The sequence below is a fragment of the Dendrobates tinctorius genome, unplaced genomic scaffold (genome assembly GCF_039654945.1).
Source record: "Dendrobates tinctorius isolate UK_male_01 unplaced genomic scaffold, ASM3965494v1 ptg000026l, whole genome shotgun sequence".
NCBI lineage: Eukaryota > Metazoa > Chordata > Amphibia > Anura > Dendrobatidae > Dendrobates > Dendrobates tinctorius.
The window spans coordinates 20907368-20925062 of NW_027361694.1; the positions used below are offsets into that span (position 1 = coordinate 20907368).

Below are 17695 nucleotides of genomic sequence, written 5' to 3' on the forward strand. Positions count from 1 at the left end.
GAATGCAGCAAAAGATAAAAGATATGTAAAGGAGTAGATGGATTTACATTTCAAAGACCTGCATGCCCGTGGTTTTGGGAGAGGTTATTCGTATGGCAGATTTACTTTAAAGTCTTTTAGGAAGTGAACATACTGTAGATATGATTGGTAATTTAAGCAAAAGGTTGTAGATTTTGGGAACCTTTTGCTTGGGTGTCTGTTGTTGCAGTTATGGCACCTAGCAGAAAGTGAAATAAATTGTGATGTTACAGTATTTGTTCTCTCAGCTGTGACACATGCCTCATCCATTGTTCCAAAGACGCAATTGTTTCCATGAATGACCCACCTGCTCTTTCCATGTTACTGGCTTACAGAGTTCTTACCATCTGGAAATCCTGCTGCAGCTGCTGTTATCTATATACTGTACATACTTTATGTATACTGTTTATGAAAACTGTCTCCGTGAATGACGGTATTCCCAGCGATTTCTCATGGTTTGTATTTATCGTCAGTAAGGTTCCTTTGCAGTTTTATATATTTTGGAATCTGACACTTTACTACTATTGCTACAATCCTGCTTCTCATAATTAGAAGTCTAAATATTAGTTTTGAGGTTTGGTGGCCGAGGAAAATGTCAGGAGCATAAATGTGTGAAGGGCTTTATTCATAGCTGAGTGTAGGGTTTTATTGCCAAGCAGTATGTGTATGTTGCCAATAATCCAGTTTAACTCTACACAAGCCTACCAGCTTTCATCAAATCATAGATCCATGTTGGGGGTATGTGGACAAAGAGTCGTTTAAGGAGTCTTTATTCGGTCGTCCATGACAGCACCACCTGAGAGAGAGGGATCCGCCCTTGCTAGGAACAGGAAGACCCTACAGATACAAAAGGGCGGCACCTCTCCCACGCATCAGTTGGTTTCCTGTTCCTAACAAGGACAGAACTCCCTACAGATCGTCCGTCATGGATAACTGAATTCCCAGGCCAGCGGACCGACTCAGGTAGCGGGGGGTTCTCCTACCTCGGTCTCGCTGGGGGCCCTGGATGCGCCACGGTGGGTCCGGGTAGGATTTCCACGGCAGTGGTAAGAGCAGGCGGAGACAGGGTCCGGTGGGCGCCTTCTCCATGGGGCCGGTGAGGTAAGCGTTGTCCCCCTGTCTCTCCTTCCCCCGGGGGCGCGGCCCGTTCGGGCGGGCGCCGCCGGTTGTGTCCCACAAAGAGAGCGGCGGTTCCGAGCCGGCGGCGCAGTGCTAGCCCCTTGCCGCGCGTCCCCGTGGCCTCTGTCGCGCGGCGGAAGTGACGCGGCGGAGGGGGCGGGGCCTAGCGCCGAAACCGGAAGTCGGATGCCGGTCGACTTCCGCTTGTTGTGGACACGCGCCGATGCGCGCCCGCCGCCTGAGGGGGCCGGGCAGGCCTGAGGGGGAGGGGAAGGGTCGCGAGGAGCGGTCCAATGGGGGGCCCGAACACCGGACGGAGTTCCTGCTGATCCGGAGGGGAAGCCTTCTTAAGACAGAAGGCATTGCTGCTGAGGTGCTTCTGGAGGCCCAGCGATGGACACAACAGAAGCCCCCATGGATCCACAAGAGGTGCAGCCCGTGGCAAAGCACCCCAGTGACCAGCCTAAGAGGCGGAAGGAGGGACGTTCGAGTGGACAGAGCCACAGTAGTTCCTCTAGGCCAAAGGATCCTCCTGCAGCCCCCCATGATCTGGTACCTGTCCTCATCTGCAAGGGTAAGAGATCTGCGAGAATGTACCCTAATGCAGTGTCCCCTTATGTGTTTGATTCTCAGGGGAAGAAGGCCACAGGGAAGCAGAAGCACAAGGAGTGTGCCCTCTGTAGTTGCCCCTTACCAGATGGCCACCCTAAGAAGTTGTGTCAGTCTTGCGTGAGACAGACGGTAGGGACGGAGATGAGGGGTAGAACGTGAGTGGAGTATCAGACTCTTACACTCTTCCCTATTTATGCAGGTAGCGGAAGAAGCTCCAAGCTTCGCTACAGACCTGAGGCAATTAATCAGGACTGAAATAAAAGCCCTATCAAAAGAAGATTCTTCTAAAAGAAGACGGGCTAGTGTTTCAGGCTCAGAATCTTCAGTCGGCCCTAGGAGGGAAGATATTCCCTTGGACCAAATGGATAAATTAATTAAAACCATAAGGTCAACCATTGGGGTAGAAGAAAAAAAGACAGAACTGTCTGCTCAGGACATTATGTTCGGGGGTCTAGACCCCAGAAAGCAAAGGACTTTTCCATTAAACGAAAGAGTCCAGAGCCTGATAGACAGGGAGTGGAAAAAAACGGAAAAAAGGGGTTCTATGCCGCCTGCTTTCAAGCGAAGATACCCCTTTGAGGACCCAATAGTAAGTCGATGGGATAAGGCCCCCAAGCTGGATGCAGCGGTAGCTAAGGCCTCCAAAAAGTCATCTATACCCTTCGACGATATGGCCTCCCTTAAAGACCCCCTAGATAAAAAGGCAGATTCCTTTTTAAAGGGCACATGGGAGATGTCAGCAGGCGCCCTAAGGCCAGCAATAGCAGCCACGTGCGCAGCCAGATCCATGATGGTTTGGCTGGATCAATTGGACTCCCAGCTAAAGGATGGAACCTCGCGAGCCTCCATCCGTAAGTCTCTTCCAATTATCCAGAATGCTGCTGCCTTTCTGGCAGATGCCTCGGCAGACTCGGTAAGAATGGCGGCCAGGTCTGCAAGTTTGTCTAATTCGGCCCGAAGAGCCCTCTGGTTAAAATGCTGGCCGGGAGATATCCAAGCCAGGTCCCGTCTCTGTTCTATCCCCTGTGAGGGTGAATACTTGTTCGGCCCCGTCCTAGACGAACTGTTAGAGAAAGCCGGGGATGAGAAAAAGAAATTTCCGAGTCTGCCGAATACATCCTGGAGACGTCCCTTTTCTAGGAAGGGGTATTCCCGCAGGAGGCAGGCCAGAGATCAGAACAGATGGGACAACAAGAAAACCAGAGGTACGGGCTTCATGTTCGGAGGAGGTGGGCGCCAAGACGGTCCATCACGGGATAATAAGAAGCCGCCCCAATGACTAGTGGCTCCGGTAGGAGGAAGATTATCTGCCTTCTACCCGGCCTGGGCCAGAATCTCAAATAGCAGCTGGATACTGGGGGTGATAGCTACAGGACTGCACCTAGAGTTCTCCTGCGTTCCCCAAGATCGGTTCAGGGTAACTCCGCTCAAATCTTCCCCGCTAGAACAAGCTGCCCTGGAGACCGAGGTCCTCGAGCTACTGGACAAGAAAGTTCTGACGAAAGTTCCAGAGGAAGAGAGGGGGAAAGGCTTCTATTCCCCCCTGTTCTTGGTCCGTAAACCGGACGACTCATTTAGGGCTATATTTAACCTCAAAGCCCTCAATAAATTCCTGGTCGTACGTCCGTTTAAAATGGAAACAATTAACACCGCAATAAAGATGCTGTTTCAAAACTGCTTCATGGTGGTCCTAGATCTGAAAGACGCTTACTACCATATACCCATATGTCTAGCACACCAACCTTTCCTTAGACTGGCGGTTCAGTTGGGGGGGGTCAATCCAGCACTTCCAGAACGCGGCCTTACCCTTCGGGGTGGCAGTTGCGCCCCGAGTATTCACCAAAGTGATGTCAGAGGTGATGGCCCATCTACGCGAGCTAAACATTCTGGTCGTTCCCTATCTAGATGACCTCCTTATAATAGGCAGTTCAGCCGAGCAGTGTTTAGAACAATTACAGAAAACAACGGCGGCTCTAGAGCGGTTGGGATGGCTACTTAATATCAAAAAATCCCGTTTGCAGCCATTAAAAATGCAACAATTTTTAGGCCTAACCCTAGATTCTAAAAAGCAGGAATGACGTCTGCCCCCAGAGAAGCTGCTGCACCTGCATGGCCGGGTCCTGAACGCTTCCAACAACCCCTCCATGTCCCTCAGGAAGGCCATGTCCCTGTTGGGTTCCCTCTCATCCTGCATTCCCGCGGTCCAGTGGGCCCAAGTTCATACGAGAACTCTACAGGGCGAAGTTTTATGGTATCAGAGGATTCTTGGGGGTAACTTAGAAGGTCGACTGACCTTATCCAGAAACACAATAGAGTCCCTGGAGTGGTGGCTGGAAAGAAATAACTTGTCTAGAGGAGTCCCTTGGGAGTATAACATTACCCGCGTGGTCACCACGGATGCAAGTCCTTCCGGTTGGGGGGCGCATATGAAGGAAATTCTGGTCCAGGGCCTATGGGAACGGGATCAGATACAAATGTCTTCTAATTTGAAAGAATTGACAGCGGTAGTACACGCAGCTAAAGAGCTCCTTATGTATCTACAGGACCATCACGTACGAGTTCTCTCGGACAATCGAGTGGCCGTGGCCTATATCAACCACCAAGGCAGAACTCGATCCAAAACTCTGATGAATGTGGCAGGACAGTTGTTCCAGCTAGCAGAGCGGCATTTTTTATCTCTCACGGCTCTTCACATAAGAGGAAAAGAGAACGTCACGGCAGATATCCTAAGCCGCAATCTGTTAAAACAAGGAGAGTGGGCCTTAAACACCTCCATTTTCGTTCAAATCGTGCAGAGATGGGGTCAACCAGAGGTGGATCTATTCGCCACCAAGGAGAACTCGAAAACGAGACAGTTTTGTTCCCTAAATCCCAGGGAGACTCCTCTGGCAGTAGATGCGCTACTGATAAAATGGGACTTCAGGCTAGCCTACGCCTTTCCTCCCCTAGCTCTACTTCCTCTGGTGTTGAGGAAGATCAGGAAGGACAGGGCAAGGGTCATAGTCATCGCCCCATTGTGGCCCAGAAGAGCATGGTTCTCGAACCTCAGGATCATGTCGGTAGACGATCCTTGGGTTCTCCCGGACATCCCGGACCTTCTGTCCCAAGGCCCGGTCTTCCACCCTCAGGTGGCTGGCCTACATCTCACGGCGTGGAATTTGAGCGGTCACTGCTAAAAAGTAAAGGCTTCTCCCCAGACCTAATTGACACTCTACTAAAAAGTAGGAAAGTGGTGACAACTAAGATTTACGTCAGAATTTGGAAAAGATTCCTCCAAAGCTCAAATATAAATACTGATGATTCCGTCCCTATAGGCCAGATCTTGGAATTTTTACAAAAAGGGCTGGACCTGGGTCTCTCCACCAGTACCCTTAAAGTACAGGTATCCGCCTTAGGGGCCCTCTTTAGCTGCAACATCGCGGCTAATTACTGGGTCAATAGGTTTATCAAAGCAGCGAGTAGATTGAGACCAATAGTAAAGAATAGACTCACGCCATGGGATTTGAACCTAGTCCTCACAGCTATGACAGAAGTGCCATTTGAACCCATCTTGTCAGCCTCTATTAGGAGCCTGTCCCTCAAGATAGCTTTCCTGATAGCCATAACGTCAGCCCGTAGGGTAAGCGACATTCAGGCACTGTCTAGGCGTCCACCTTTTCTTCAGGTAAAAGAGGATAGGGTAATACTTAGACCTGACCCAGCGTATTTACCAAAAGTAGCCTCCAGCTTTCATAGGTCGCAGGAAATAGTCCTTCCATCCTTCCTCCCTAAACCAACTAATGAGAAAGAGGAGAAGCTACATACTTTAGATGTTAGGAGATGCCTCTTGGAGTATCTAGCGGCTACCGATCCCTGGAAGAAGGACAATGCCCTCTTTGTCTCCTACCAAGGCCCTAGGAAAGGTCTTAGGGTGTCCAAAAGTACACTAGCCAGATGGATTAGAGAAGCAATCTCGTTAGCTTATACCTCAAAAGGTAGAGTAGCTCCGGAGAAATTGAAGGCGCATTCCACCAGAGCCGTGGCGACCTCGTGGGCCGAGAGATCGGAAGTCTCCATCGACCAGATTTGTAAGGCGGCCACTTGGTCCTCTCCGAGCACTTTTTATAGTCATTATAGGCTAGACTTGGGTGCTTCTGCAGACCTCTCCTTCGGTATCGGGGTTCTGCAGGCTGTAGTCCCCCCCCTAAAGTAGTGATTACTCTCTGTAATTCTCTCAGGTGGTGCTGTCATGGACGACCGAATAAAGTCTTAGTTACTCACCGGTTAACGGTATTTTTCGGAGTCCATGACAGCACCCATAGATTCCCTTCCCTCAGTCAATTTGGGTGTGCACGTCTTCCCTTTGTACATATTCACGGGTGATAAAAATTTTAAGTATTAATATTGTTGTACATATAATCATGCATTAACCTTGGAGGTCCTCTTATGCTCTGTAATCCAACTGATGCGTGGGAGAGGTGCCGCCCTTTTGTATCTGTAGGGTTTTCCTGTTCCTAGCAAGGGCGGATCCCTCTCTCTCAGGTGGTGCTGTCATGGACTCCGAAAAATACCGTTAACCGGTGAGTAACTAAGACTTTCAAAAACCACCTGAAAAAGCACTCGAAAGACTCTTCCTATGCATTTCTATTGTAAAACGACTTGCTGGGCACATGGCTAGTCTTTTTTTCCAGTTTGGTTTCAAAGGTGGTAACTGCCAGAAAGGAGGCTATGTGGAGCCAAAAATTGCATGTTCTGATCTCTGAGCCATTCAGTGCAATGAGAGAATCAGAATCCTGTCTGTAGGGGATTCAGATGGAAGTTCCCAATGGAGTTATGGACCGAGCCTACTTAATAATGGAATAGTGACTAATATCGGATTTTTCAGACTGATTCTGACACTTTTTCTGTGCCAGACTCATTGTAAAATCAGCTTGAATTCTGCCTCTAATTGGAATTTACGATACAAAAACAAAATCGGGTATTATGTGCAGTATAGCCTCATTAATGGAGGTAACCAGCGTGTGTATCTGCCACTGTGCAAACAGCAAGTTTTCAAATCCGAGGATCAGCTGTTTCTCTTTCTAACTAACCTCTTATTTTTTATGATATCAAATCAGCGGCGTAAACATGATGTTTGTTTGCTTTTGGAACAAATTCTGCATGGGAGTGGAAGCTCTAATTTATTTACTTTGCTGAGTTTTGTAGTCATCACAACGTTAGTTTGTATATCACTCATGTAATTATAGGACTAAGGACAAATCATTTTTTTTTTTTTTCTTCACCAGCTGGTTTCTCAATTGTGGCAGAAAACTGGGGTTTTGTGTCAAGTTTTTTTTTTTTAGCATGACATACCTGTGTTGAGTGCTGTAAGTAATATATATTTACACATACGCGATTTATTGTTTTTCTCAAACTTGATTTCCAGGTGGCTCAATTCTCTATTTCTTATTGGTCACAAAAAAAAGCTTGAAGAGGATGACATGTACAAAGTACTGCCAGAGGACACCTCCGAGAGACTTGGGGAGGAACTTCAGAGGTAAAGGGTCTAACCATTTTTCTTAAAGAAATTTAGAAGTTGCTTGTTTTTTACTAGCATTTTTGAGCTGATGCAAGATCAGAGACCTGACAAATAATGACACAGGACCATCGCTAATAAGCCATCCCAAAGTGAACATTATCGCTTGGCTGAAAAACAGGGACAGCTGCATCAAAAAATAAAAAGTTATGATTGCCATAATGCAAAGATACAAAATCTAAAAATGCCCTCAAATCTCACCTTGTTCGAAAAAGCTTGATGCGGTTGTCTGGCCTCCAGCTACAAGTATGCACTTGTGAATCCTCACATCGCGTGCACTGCATACGCTGAGAATTCTCCGTCAATTTGCATACATACAGCTATGTACAGACTAGACATGCACAGCAATACTGAACACAGCTTGTTGGAATGTCATCAGAAGTATGCAAATCGCATATTTGCGGTCACATGACTTTCCGATCCTGTCTTCAACACCGGAGAATCCTCATAGCGTGCAGATTTGTAGCCTAAAGCCGGACAACCCATTTAATCATACTCCGAAAATTTGCAACAACATTCAAGGCAAGCTGGGCCAGTTTTAGACAAAGTGGAGCCCTGGGCAAAAGTTTAAAATGCGCCCCCAAATGCTTACATATTACACCATCACACAGAAATATTTTGGTTGTATTTACATGCGCTAAGTTCAGGCCGGTAAATGAGCGTGATCGACAATATTGAAGCTGTTTGACGCTTGTTTCCCGGCGTCCTTAGGGTAGGTGCACACGTTCAATTATTGGAAGTGCTTTGGATGCAGCGGACATGTGCTGCATCCAAAGCACTTCCAGCTTTTGAACACACGTGACTCCATGTGTGTTCATTGAACCGTGCGGAATCACCGCATCCAATTCATTGTATGGGTGAGATTTATCTTGCGGAGATTCTCGTGTCTGTAAGATAAATAGACCTGCTGCGGTCTGGAGTGATGAGTCACATGTCCTTCTCCGCAGGTGAGCCGCGGGCGTCTGTGAACGCATAGTGGATATGGAATTTCTTGAAATCCCATCCACTATGCTGTAACATCTGGACGCTGCCCAAGTGACCGTATGCATCTATCCTTACTCTGGCTGTGGAAGAATGATGGGTATACATAGTCCAAGTTACAGTATAATGCAGGTCCCATATAGTAAAATGCACTCCCCATGGTCCTTGATAGAGTATACTGCAGGCTCCCTCATAGAGTATAATGTAGTCCCCCCACACACAGTATCATGCAGCACACACACACACACACACACACACACACACACTATAATGCATACACACAAATACGCACAGTATAGTGCAGACACACACACACACACACACACACACACACACACACACACACTACAATGCATATACACACACACAATACTGACCTCTCCTCGTTTCCAACTGCTTTGGCTTTTGCGGAGCGAATCATCATCTACACTGCTGTCATAGGCAGAGGGGGAGTGATGGGAAAGGGAGTGTGTATTGGAGCGTGTAGTCCCCTCATAGAGTATAATGCAGTCCCCCCACACACAGTATCATGCAGCACACACACACATTATAATGCATACACACAAATACGCACAGTATAGTGCGCACACACACACACACACACACACACACACACACACAATACCAACCTCTCCTCGTTTCCCACTGCTTTGGCTTTTGCGGAGCGACTCATCAGCTACATTGCTGTCATAGGCAGAGGGGGAGTGATGGGAAAGGGAGCATGACGTGACGCTCTCTTCTCCAGCACTGCTTTCAACTGTCTCTGCATCTATGATGCCAATAAGTTGAATGTGCGATATGGGGGAGGCCGTGCCGATCCCCTCTTACTCAGTGGCTCCATAGTGGCTGTGTGGTGTGCTGTTATTAGCTGCATGCCACTGGCTGGGTGCCCCTGGAGGTGGCTGCCTGGTCTGCCCGGCCCTGAAGGCAAGAAACTCATTCTGTATAAATCTGTTATTGATTCTAGTGTTGCAGAATTATTCTAGGGATTTCACTCAATGCAAAGCAACGGGTTAAATCTGCAGCACAATTTTAATGTAACACAAGCATATAACACAACAGATTTGTGTAGAACTTTTTCACTAGAGTAAATAAGTACAACTCTGTCCATATGCCCGGTAAAGCTTCACAGTCATTAAACCCCTTAGATGGCGTGTTACATAGCAACTGCGGCATCTAAATAGTTAGACAGAGGGAGCTCATTTTGTCACCCATTTTATTATTAACAGCAGTCAATGGAATATCGAAGCAAATGTTTAGGTGCGCAATTGCATATAATAATGGCCAAAAATGTTGGCATCCTTGAATTTCTCCCATAAAATTATTGCAATTACACATATATTTTGTTATACACCTGTTTATTTTCTTTGCATGTATTGGAACAACACAAAAAAGTGAAAAAAAGGCAAATTGGACATAATTTCACATACAACCCCAAAAATGGACAGCACAAAATTGTTGGAAAGTTTCCAAAATTGTGGGTAAACAACTTTGTTTCAAGCATGTTATGCTCGTTCAAACTCACTTGTGGTAAGCAACAGGTGTGGGCAATATGAAAATCACACCTGAAATACAGTAAAAAGGGATGAAGTTGACTCTTTGCACTGTGTGTCTGTGTATGCTATGAAAAAAAGCATGGAGAACAGTAAGATAAGAGTACTGAGTGAGGATTTGAGAACCAAAATTGTTGAAAATGCCAACAATCTCAAGGTTACAAGTCCATCACCAGAGATCTTGATGTTCTTTTGTCCACTGTTTGCAAAATAATCAAGACGTTTGCAACCCATGGCACTCCTTGGACATGTAGCTAAACTCCTTGGACATGAACAGAAGAGAAAAATTTATGAGATATTGCATGCCAGGATAGTCCGGCTGGTGGATAAGTAGCTCTAACCAAGTTCCAAAGAAATGCATGCTGTCCTGCAGGCCTCAGTTCATGCTGAGACTGATGCACCTGATCTGTCGACATTTTAATGAAATGAAACGCTATGGCAGGAGATCCAGGAAGACCCCACTGTTGACACAGAGATAAAAAAAAAGCTAGACTTCAGTTTGCCAAAATGTATGTAAGTCATAATCCTCCTGGAAAAGCGTCTTTTGGACAGATGAGACTAAGATGGAGCTTTTAGGTAAAGCACATCATTCTACTGTTTACTGAAAATGAAAGGAGTCCTTCAAAGAAAAGAACAATGTACCTACAATCAAATATGCTGGAGGTTCAAAGATGTTTTGGGATTGTTTTTCTGCTTTTGGCACTGGTTGTCTTGACTGTGCACAAGGCATCATGAAATCTGAAGATTACCAAAGGCTTTTAGGTCAGAATGAATGTAGTGTCTAGTGTCAGAAAGCTGGGTTTGCGTCCTAGGTGATGGGTCGTCCAGTAAGGCAGTGACCCCAAACATACTTCAAGAAGCACACAGAAATGCATGGTATCAAAGTGCTGGAGTGTTCTTAGGGTGTGTGCAGACGCTGCGGAATCCGCTGCGGATTAATCCGCACGGATTTTGCAAAAACCGCAGATAAACCGCAGGTCAAAAGACCTGCGGATTATCTGCGGTTTTGCCTGCGGTTTTGTCCTGCGGATTCACCATCTCCACAATGGTGGAGATAGGAACCTGCTGCGGATTCCGCAGAAAGAATTGACATGTCACTTCTTTCTGCGGTTTCAAAAGGCACCTTTCAAAGATGAGCGACCTGGAGCAGTTTGCAAAAGAAGAGTGGTCCAAAATTCCAGTAGAGAGGTGTAAGAAGTTTGTAGATGGTTATAGGAAGTGATTGATTGCATTTATTCCAAAGAGGGTGTAACCAAATATTAAGTTTGAGGGTGCCAACAATTTTGTCATGACCATTTTGGGGGTTTTTATGTGAAATTATGTTCAATTTGCCGTTTCTCTTTTTTTGTGTTGTTCCAATACACACAAAGGAAATAAATACATGTAATTGCAATTATTTTCTGGGAGAAATACTTCATTTTCTGTTGCAGTTTCAAGGGTGCCAACACTTTTTTGGCCATGACTGTAAGTCTGGTCATACCTTTTGTGGGATCTCTTCAAGACGTCCAGCTGAAACCAAATACAAAACGCTGAGACACATTATCCTAACATCCATCCAGGAGAGATTTGTTGTAACCGAGCAGATCAGACCAAGATATTTTGATATAGTGATTGATGTATTTGTTGAGATGGCTGGGTCTCTTTGTTTTGAGACTTTTGTATGTTCACGTGTAGAAGGCGAGATTGAAATAAGTGAATCTGACTGTTATTTCTTATTAATGTCCGGTGACTCCTGTGTAGGAAATGATGACTTCCAATCTTACATCATATTCAGTGAGGGAAATGATTCGGCTGCCTGGCAGTCCTAGTAACGGGCCTGCATCTGGTCATTAGCTTATTGTACGTCTTCTCATACTTGCTAACCACCATGGAGACGCTATCTCGATATATTTCCATAGCTAGGTTGCTATAATAACGCCATGTTTCCTTTATCAGGAAACTTGTGAAAGGCTAATTACTAGGCACTTCAGAGTTGAGGACCTTGCATATCATGAAGAGGAAATGCTGAACGGGTTTGATTGCTGTTTTAACCTTGTGTGCAACTTGCTGCCGGTAAATGGATGTCTGCTTTACCTGTCAGTCTATTGTCTGTACTGCTACAGGATTTTGCTCCACTGTTCTTTTTTTTTTTTTCATTGCACAGAAGTAATTGATCAGTTTTATTCTGTTTTTAAATCATTCCTGGATGTTTCATCAGTGTTCCCTTTTAGGTCAGCTTCTTACAGGGGTGGAGTTGTAAATTCCGATCAGCTAATTGTGTGCTTGGAATATTTGGGTATATGCCTAGGTCGATCTGTGTGCACTCTTTAACTGATAATTTGGCCACTGTGTTCAGAGCTGTCACTAGCAATATAACATATGGGTATTTTGGTCTATGATCTCGCTTGACTTTGTTCACACGATTTAGTTTCACTGCTAGATGCAAGATTTTCCTCCCATGACCTCACTGAGTTTGGATTTTGAAGTGTTATTGAAATTGTTGCATTCAGACACTTTTTCACCATGTCCAGAATCCAGCAGATCACTCTTAGGACATTGTCAAAACTTGAACACGTTTTTTTTAAATTTTGCCTAAATTTATCTTATTAAAAGGGTTTTCCCTTTGAAAGGGACCTTTCACCAGTTTAAGCATATTAAACTTATCACATCATGGAATAGTAGCTGGAAAGATGAGTAAAACATTATTTTCATTTCTCTTCTCCGTTAGAGATATTAGCTTGTTCAGTTTAGACTATAAGTTATGTTGAGAGAAAACCGGGATCGCCACCTTCTTTGTTTATCAGCTGGATACGGGACAGATGAATGAACTGTCATAGGTGCCTGGAATTTAGCTGGTGTGCTCAGCAGTAGTAGACAAAATTTGAGAAATTCAGCAAGTTATGATAGATAGATATAGATTATATATATATATATATATATATATATATATATATACTGTGTGTGTATGTGTGTGTATATATATATATATATATATATGTATGTATGTGTGTATATATATATATATATATATATATATATATATATATATATATATATATATATATCTCTATTTCAACTGAGTGTTACCAGAGATTCTTCCAAGGGGGTGTACTTTTCCCCTGCATGAGGCTGACCAATTACAAGCAGGCAGGGCCATGCAGGTTAGAAAAAGACATGCCCAGGGTTGTGGCCTGAGTAGCATAGAGTGAGGACACTCAGAACAGAGCTCCTGCAAACTATTAATATCCTGTGGATCCAGCAAACCTTCAGTCTATACGTGCTGGGGGTGTCTCTCCTTGGCATAGTAAATTGGTGAATTTGTGAATCCATGTGAATGCTCCAGGCAATGATGAGGTAAGGCCAAAAGAGACCAACTCTGGGATGAAGGCCTTTCCAGCATGGAGTCTCCGATCCACACATTGGCAAGGGAGAGAATGGTGGCATCTGTGATGGTCAAGCTGGGGAAGTATGCCCACTCTTTTGTCTCTACCCCACTCACCCTCCTATGAGTTAGAGCAGGTAGACCTATCAGCAGCCAGATATGTGGAGGAGGGAGAAAGTGGAAACCTAGCATCTCAGGGTAAATTTAGTTGTGAAGGAGGTATGTACTTTAACCCTCACATTCCCAAATATCTCTGATATGCAGGAACCTACATTCAGGGACATTGTTTGCCATTATGGCCAACAATAAAGGACCCGTCACACTAAGCGATCTCGGTAGCGAGATCGCTGCTGAGTCACAACAACTGTGTGTGACAGCGATCAGCGAGCGGCCCCCCTGCCGGGATCGCTGGAAGAAACCTCTGGACATTTCTTTGGTCACTGGTCTCCCGCTGGCCAGCACGCATCGCTGTGTGTGACAGGCGAGAGACCAGCGATCAGGTGTAAAAAATAATAAAAAAAATAAAAAATATAGTTATTCTCACCTTCCGACGTCCCGTTCAGCCATCCTGCCTCTCTCCACGCTTCGGTCCCAGTGATCCTTTGTACGAATGACCGCGAGACTTTATCCCTCGAGACCGTGACATCTCGCGGTCATTCTCGCAAAGGATCACTGGGACCGGAGCGTGGAGAGAGGCAGGATGGCTGAACGGGATGTCGGAAGGTGAGAATAACTATTTTTTATTTTGATTCTATTTTTTACAGGGATGGCAAGCGATGCCGGGCGCTTGGCATCGCTGTGCTGATCGCTGGTGAAGCTGTCTGTGTGACAGCTCACCAGCGATCACATAGTGACTTACTAGCGATCCTGACACCTTGATATCGGTGTCGGGATCGCTGGTAAGTCACTTAGTGTGACGGGGCCTTTAGTCTCTTAAAGGGAATCTATCAGCAGGTTTTTGCTATGTAATTTGAAGACAGCGTGAAGTAGGTGTTAACACTGATTTCAATTACGTGTCACTTATCAAGCTGTGTGCTGTTGTTTACTTACAATTAAGGTTTTATCACTAGTACATTATCATTGCTTGAACTGGCTGCCTCTTGCCAAGTCGTCTGATCATGCCCACTCTTTGTGAGAATCAGCTTACTGTCAATGGAATGGGCGGGATTAGCTTACTCAGCTCTGCTGCATACTACATCTAATAATAATAATAAATAATAATAATCTTTATATAGCGCCAACATATTCCGCAGCGCTTTAGTTTCAATCCACAAGCCTTAAGTAACAACGTTAATAATACAATAATTAAAGCAAAATAAGACGACCCTGCTCGTGAGAGCTTACAATCTACCATGAGGTGAGGGAGATACAAAGTACAGGTGTGTATTTACAATTGTGTATTTATAATGAAGGTCCAGCCATCTTGAGGGAGTGAGGGATAGATGGAGATAGTGAATGGGCTACTCATGCACACTTACACATAAAATGACTTTGATTAGTGAGCGTGATAGGCCGCTCTGAACAATTGTGTTTTGAGGGAGCGCCTGAAACTATGCACATTGTGGTTAGTCCTAACTAAGAACTGTGTCACAACTAGTGCATCCAGTAAGTTAAGTGATATATTTGATGCGTTGTATTCAGGGTCTCTTTCCTAAATTATGCTGCTCTCCGATGAGGTAGCAAAAACACTGACAGATTCCATTTAATTATCTTGCTGTACATGTGGGAAACTTGAGAGAGCCCATGATTCACTTTAAGCAGAAGGGGAGTAGTGTCTAGAAACAGTTAAGAGGTTGGAGACAGAGTAAGCACAGTGGAGAATCATTTCACCCATACTCAGGGAGCTAAAAAGAACAGCTCATAATGTAAGCTTATTAATCAGCAAGATGGATGATTTAGAAAATAGATCCCATTGCAGCATTATCCGCTTGGTGGGTGTTCCAGAGCAGGCGGAGGGGCGACATCCTGAATACTTTTTTGAATTGTGTGAATAAATTTGACAATGAAAGTTTATTGCCATTTTGCTGTTTGAAAGTGCCTATATATTCCACAGCTACCCGATACCGCCGGAAGCCCTGCATAGATCACTGCTAATAAAACTGCTCTAATGACCTTTCAATTATCTGTCTACGCAAGTCACACATGTCGACAGGAGACCTGGGCTTTACCGGCCGTGGGAGGGTCATCCCTTTTGCTCCACCTTTTAGTTCTTATAATACAGGGGTCAGTATACCCTTTCAGTGTCAAAAATGACTTATTGATCCAGTGGGCAGGTTTCTTTGTTTGCTTTGTTAAATGAATGGATCTCCCTTACGTTTAGCAGCAGAATAAGTACCTCCCGCATATTTGGCTGTGATGCTGAATTAAAAATTAATTTTAGGCTTGAATCCCTTTGATGTACCACAGCTTATTGAGGACTTTACTATGTATTTGAATCGTACCACAGCTTATTGAGGACTTTACTATGTATTTGAATCGTACCACAGCTTATTGAGGACTTTACTATGTATTTGAATCTTTCACTAGATAAATATCATGGAGACTTCACAGTTGTATGTAATGTAATGTAGTTCCAGTGATACCGAATGATCTTTCTTTTGTGAGTTTTATGATTGATACCAGTCATGCATCTTTGCTATGTAACTTGTGTGAAATATGCATATATTTAGGTAACTGATGTATGACCAGAAGAGTTTATAGGGGTTTGTTAGTTTTGTATTACTTGTACCTGTTGTAAAATTAATAATAAAAAAATCAATTCTGATTAAAAAATGAGAAAAGCACACCCTGTTCTCCTTACTGCTCTCTGCATCTACTACATAGAGATATAGCAGAGCCAAGTTATGTAACATTAGAAACACTTCTAGATTTGAACTCCCTGCAGTCAGTGTGGGGGGGAGGGTGAGAGCAGACAGCACTGAAGGTTGTGATCTGGAAGTGTTTGTAATGACATATAACTCTACAGGTACTGTACAGAGCTGAGTTATATATCCTTACAAGCCCTTCCAGATCTCCTCTCACTGTGTGGTCACACTGCAGTGAGATGAGGTCTTGAGGAGTATTTTTAATAATACAACGCTTTACTCGTGTTGCAGCTATTACTCAATGACTAACATAACAGTGAATAACATGCTCAAACTGATAATGTGCTCATTAAAAATGTTACATTTTTACTGGATCCATTTTTGAACCATGCGCACATTTTTTTACAATACATGTCATCCATTTACTCTTATGGAAAGTAAAATTATTTCAAAGCTTCTTATTTCAACAACTTGGTGTAAAATGAACAGCACATGGAAGACACATGGATGGTATTTGAGTACTGTGTATTTTATAACGGATCCAGTGATTTTAAATGTTTAACTTTGATCCAAAAATAAGATCCGAACAGGAAATGTCTCTTTTGTGAACTTTCAATTAAAAATGGGCGTAACGCGTACGACAAAATCTGACATGTGAATGAGTCCTTAGAAAGATTACTGAAAATATGTATTAATTTAGAGCAAAGTTCTTTCACTTCTGACAAGTATGATTATACAGTATCCGCTAGAACATTGTCCTGCATTATTAATATTACTTATGTCTGATTATTCCAGTTACTGGGAAGCAGAATTGCAAAAAGCTCAAAAAGAAGGTCGTGTCCCACGCCTAGCAAAGGCCATTATACGCTGTCACTGGAAAGCCTACTCTGTCCTGGGATTCTTTACGTTTATTGAGGTACACGGCTCAGACTTTGGCATCAGTGTGCAAGCAGCTCCGTTAATAATAATAATTAATTTTATTTCTATAGCGCCTACATATTCCGCAGCACTTTACATTAAGTTGCAAATGTCATGTTGTGAACGTTACAGTAAGTTTCCATTTTCAGAAGATTTCAGGAAATCCCCTTTATTGGACGAGTTACAAGCATTTCATTTGGCAAGAAGAGAACTCCATTTTAAAACATGTTTTGAATAGGTTACAACTATTGGCACGGGCTGTGTGAGTCGCCGTCCTAAAGCAATGGACTTCTTGTTCTGACCTTCTTTTATGATAAGTATTTAAAGGGAACCTGTCAGCAGGCTTGTAGTGATGAGCGCGTATACTCGTTGCTCGGGTGGTCTCCGAGTATTTTGGCGTGCTCGGAGATTTAGTTTGTTGCCTCAGCTGCATGATTTGCGACTGCTAGACAGCTTGAATACATGTGTGGAATGCCTGTTTGTTAGGGAATTCCCACATGTATTCAGCCTGTCTACAAGTCGCAAATCATGCAGCTGAGACGATGAAAACTAAATCTCCGAGCACTCCAGAATACTCGGAGATCACCTGAGCATGATCGAGGAGACACGAGATGAGATAATTTAAGATTACTCCATTGGATGCTATTACTGTAGATAGTTTTTTTCACTGGGGGTGTGTACTTCTGCCTCTTGTATGATGCTGACCAACCATAAACAGGCAGCTACATAGAAATGCAGAAGGATCTATGATGATATCAGGGTCACATGACCAGAG

The 17695-nt window shown here is 44.2% G+C and overlaps 1 protein-coding gene across 1 annotated transcript in view; it reads left to right on the forward strand.

The window, feature by feature from the left end:
• The window catches only part of LOC141084702 (ATP-binding cassette sub-family C member 4-like), a 184270-nt gene that overhangs the window by 89690 nt on the left and 76885 nt on the right, over positions 1-17695 (forward strand). The window contains exons 2-3 of the mRNA XM_073569578.1: positions 7154-7264; positions 16798-16918. Coding sequence (XP_073425679.1) covers positions 7154-7264; positions 16798-16918 — 232 coding nt within the window. The remainder of the gene's footprint in view (positions 1-7153; positions 7265-16797; positions 16919-17695) is intronic.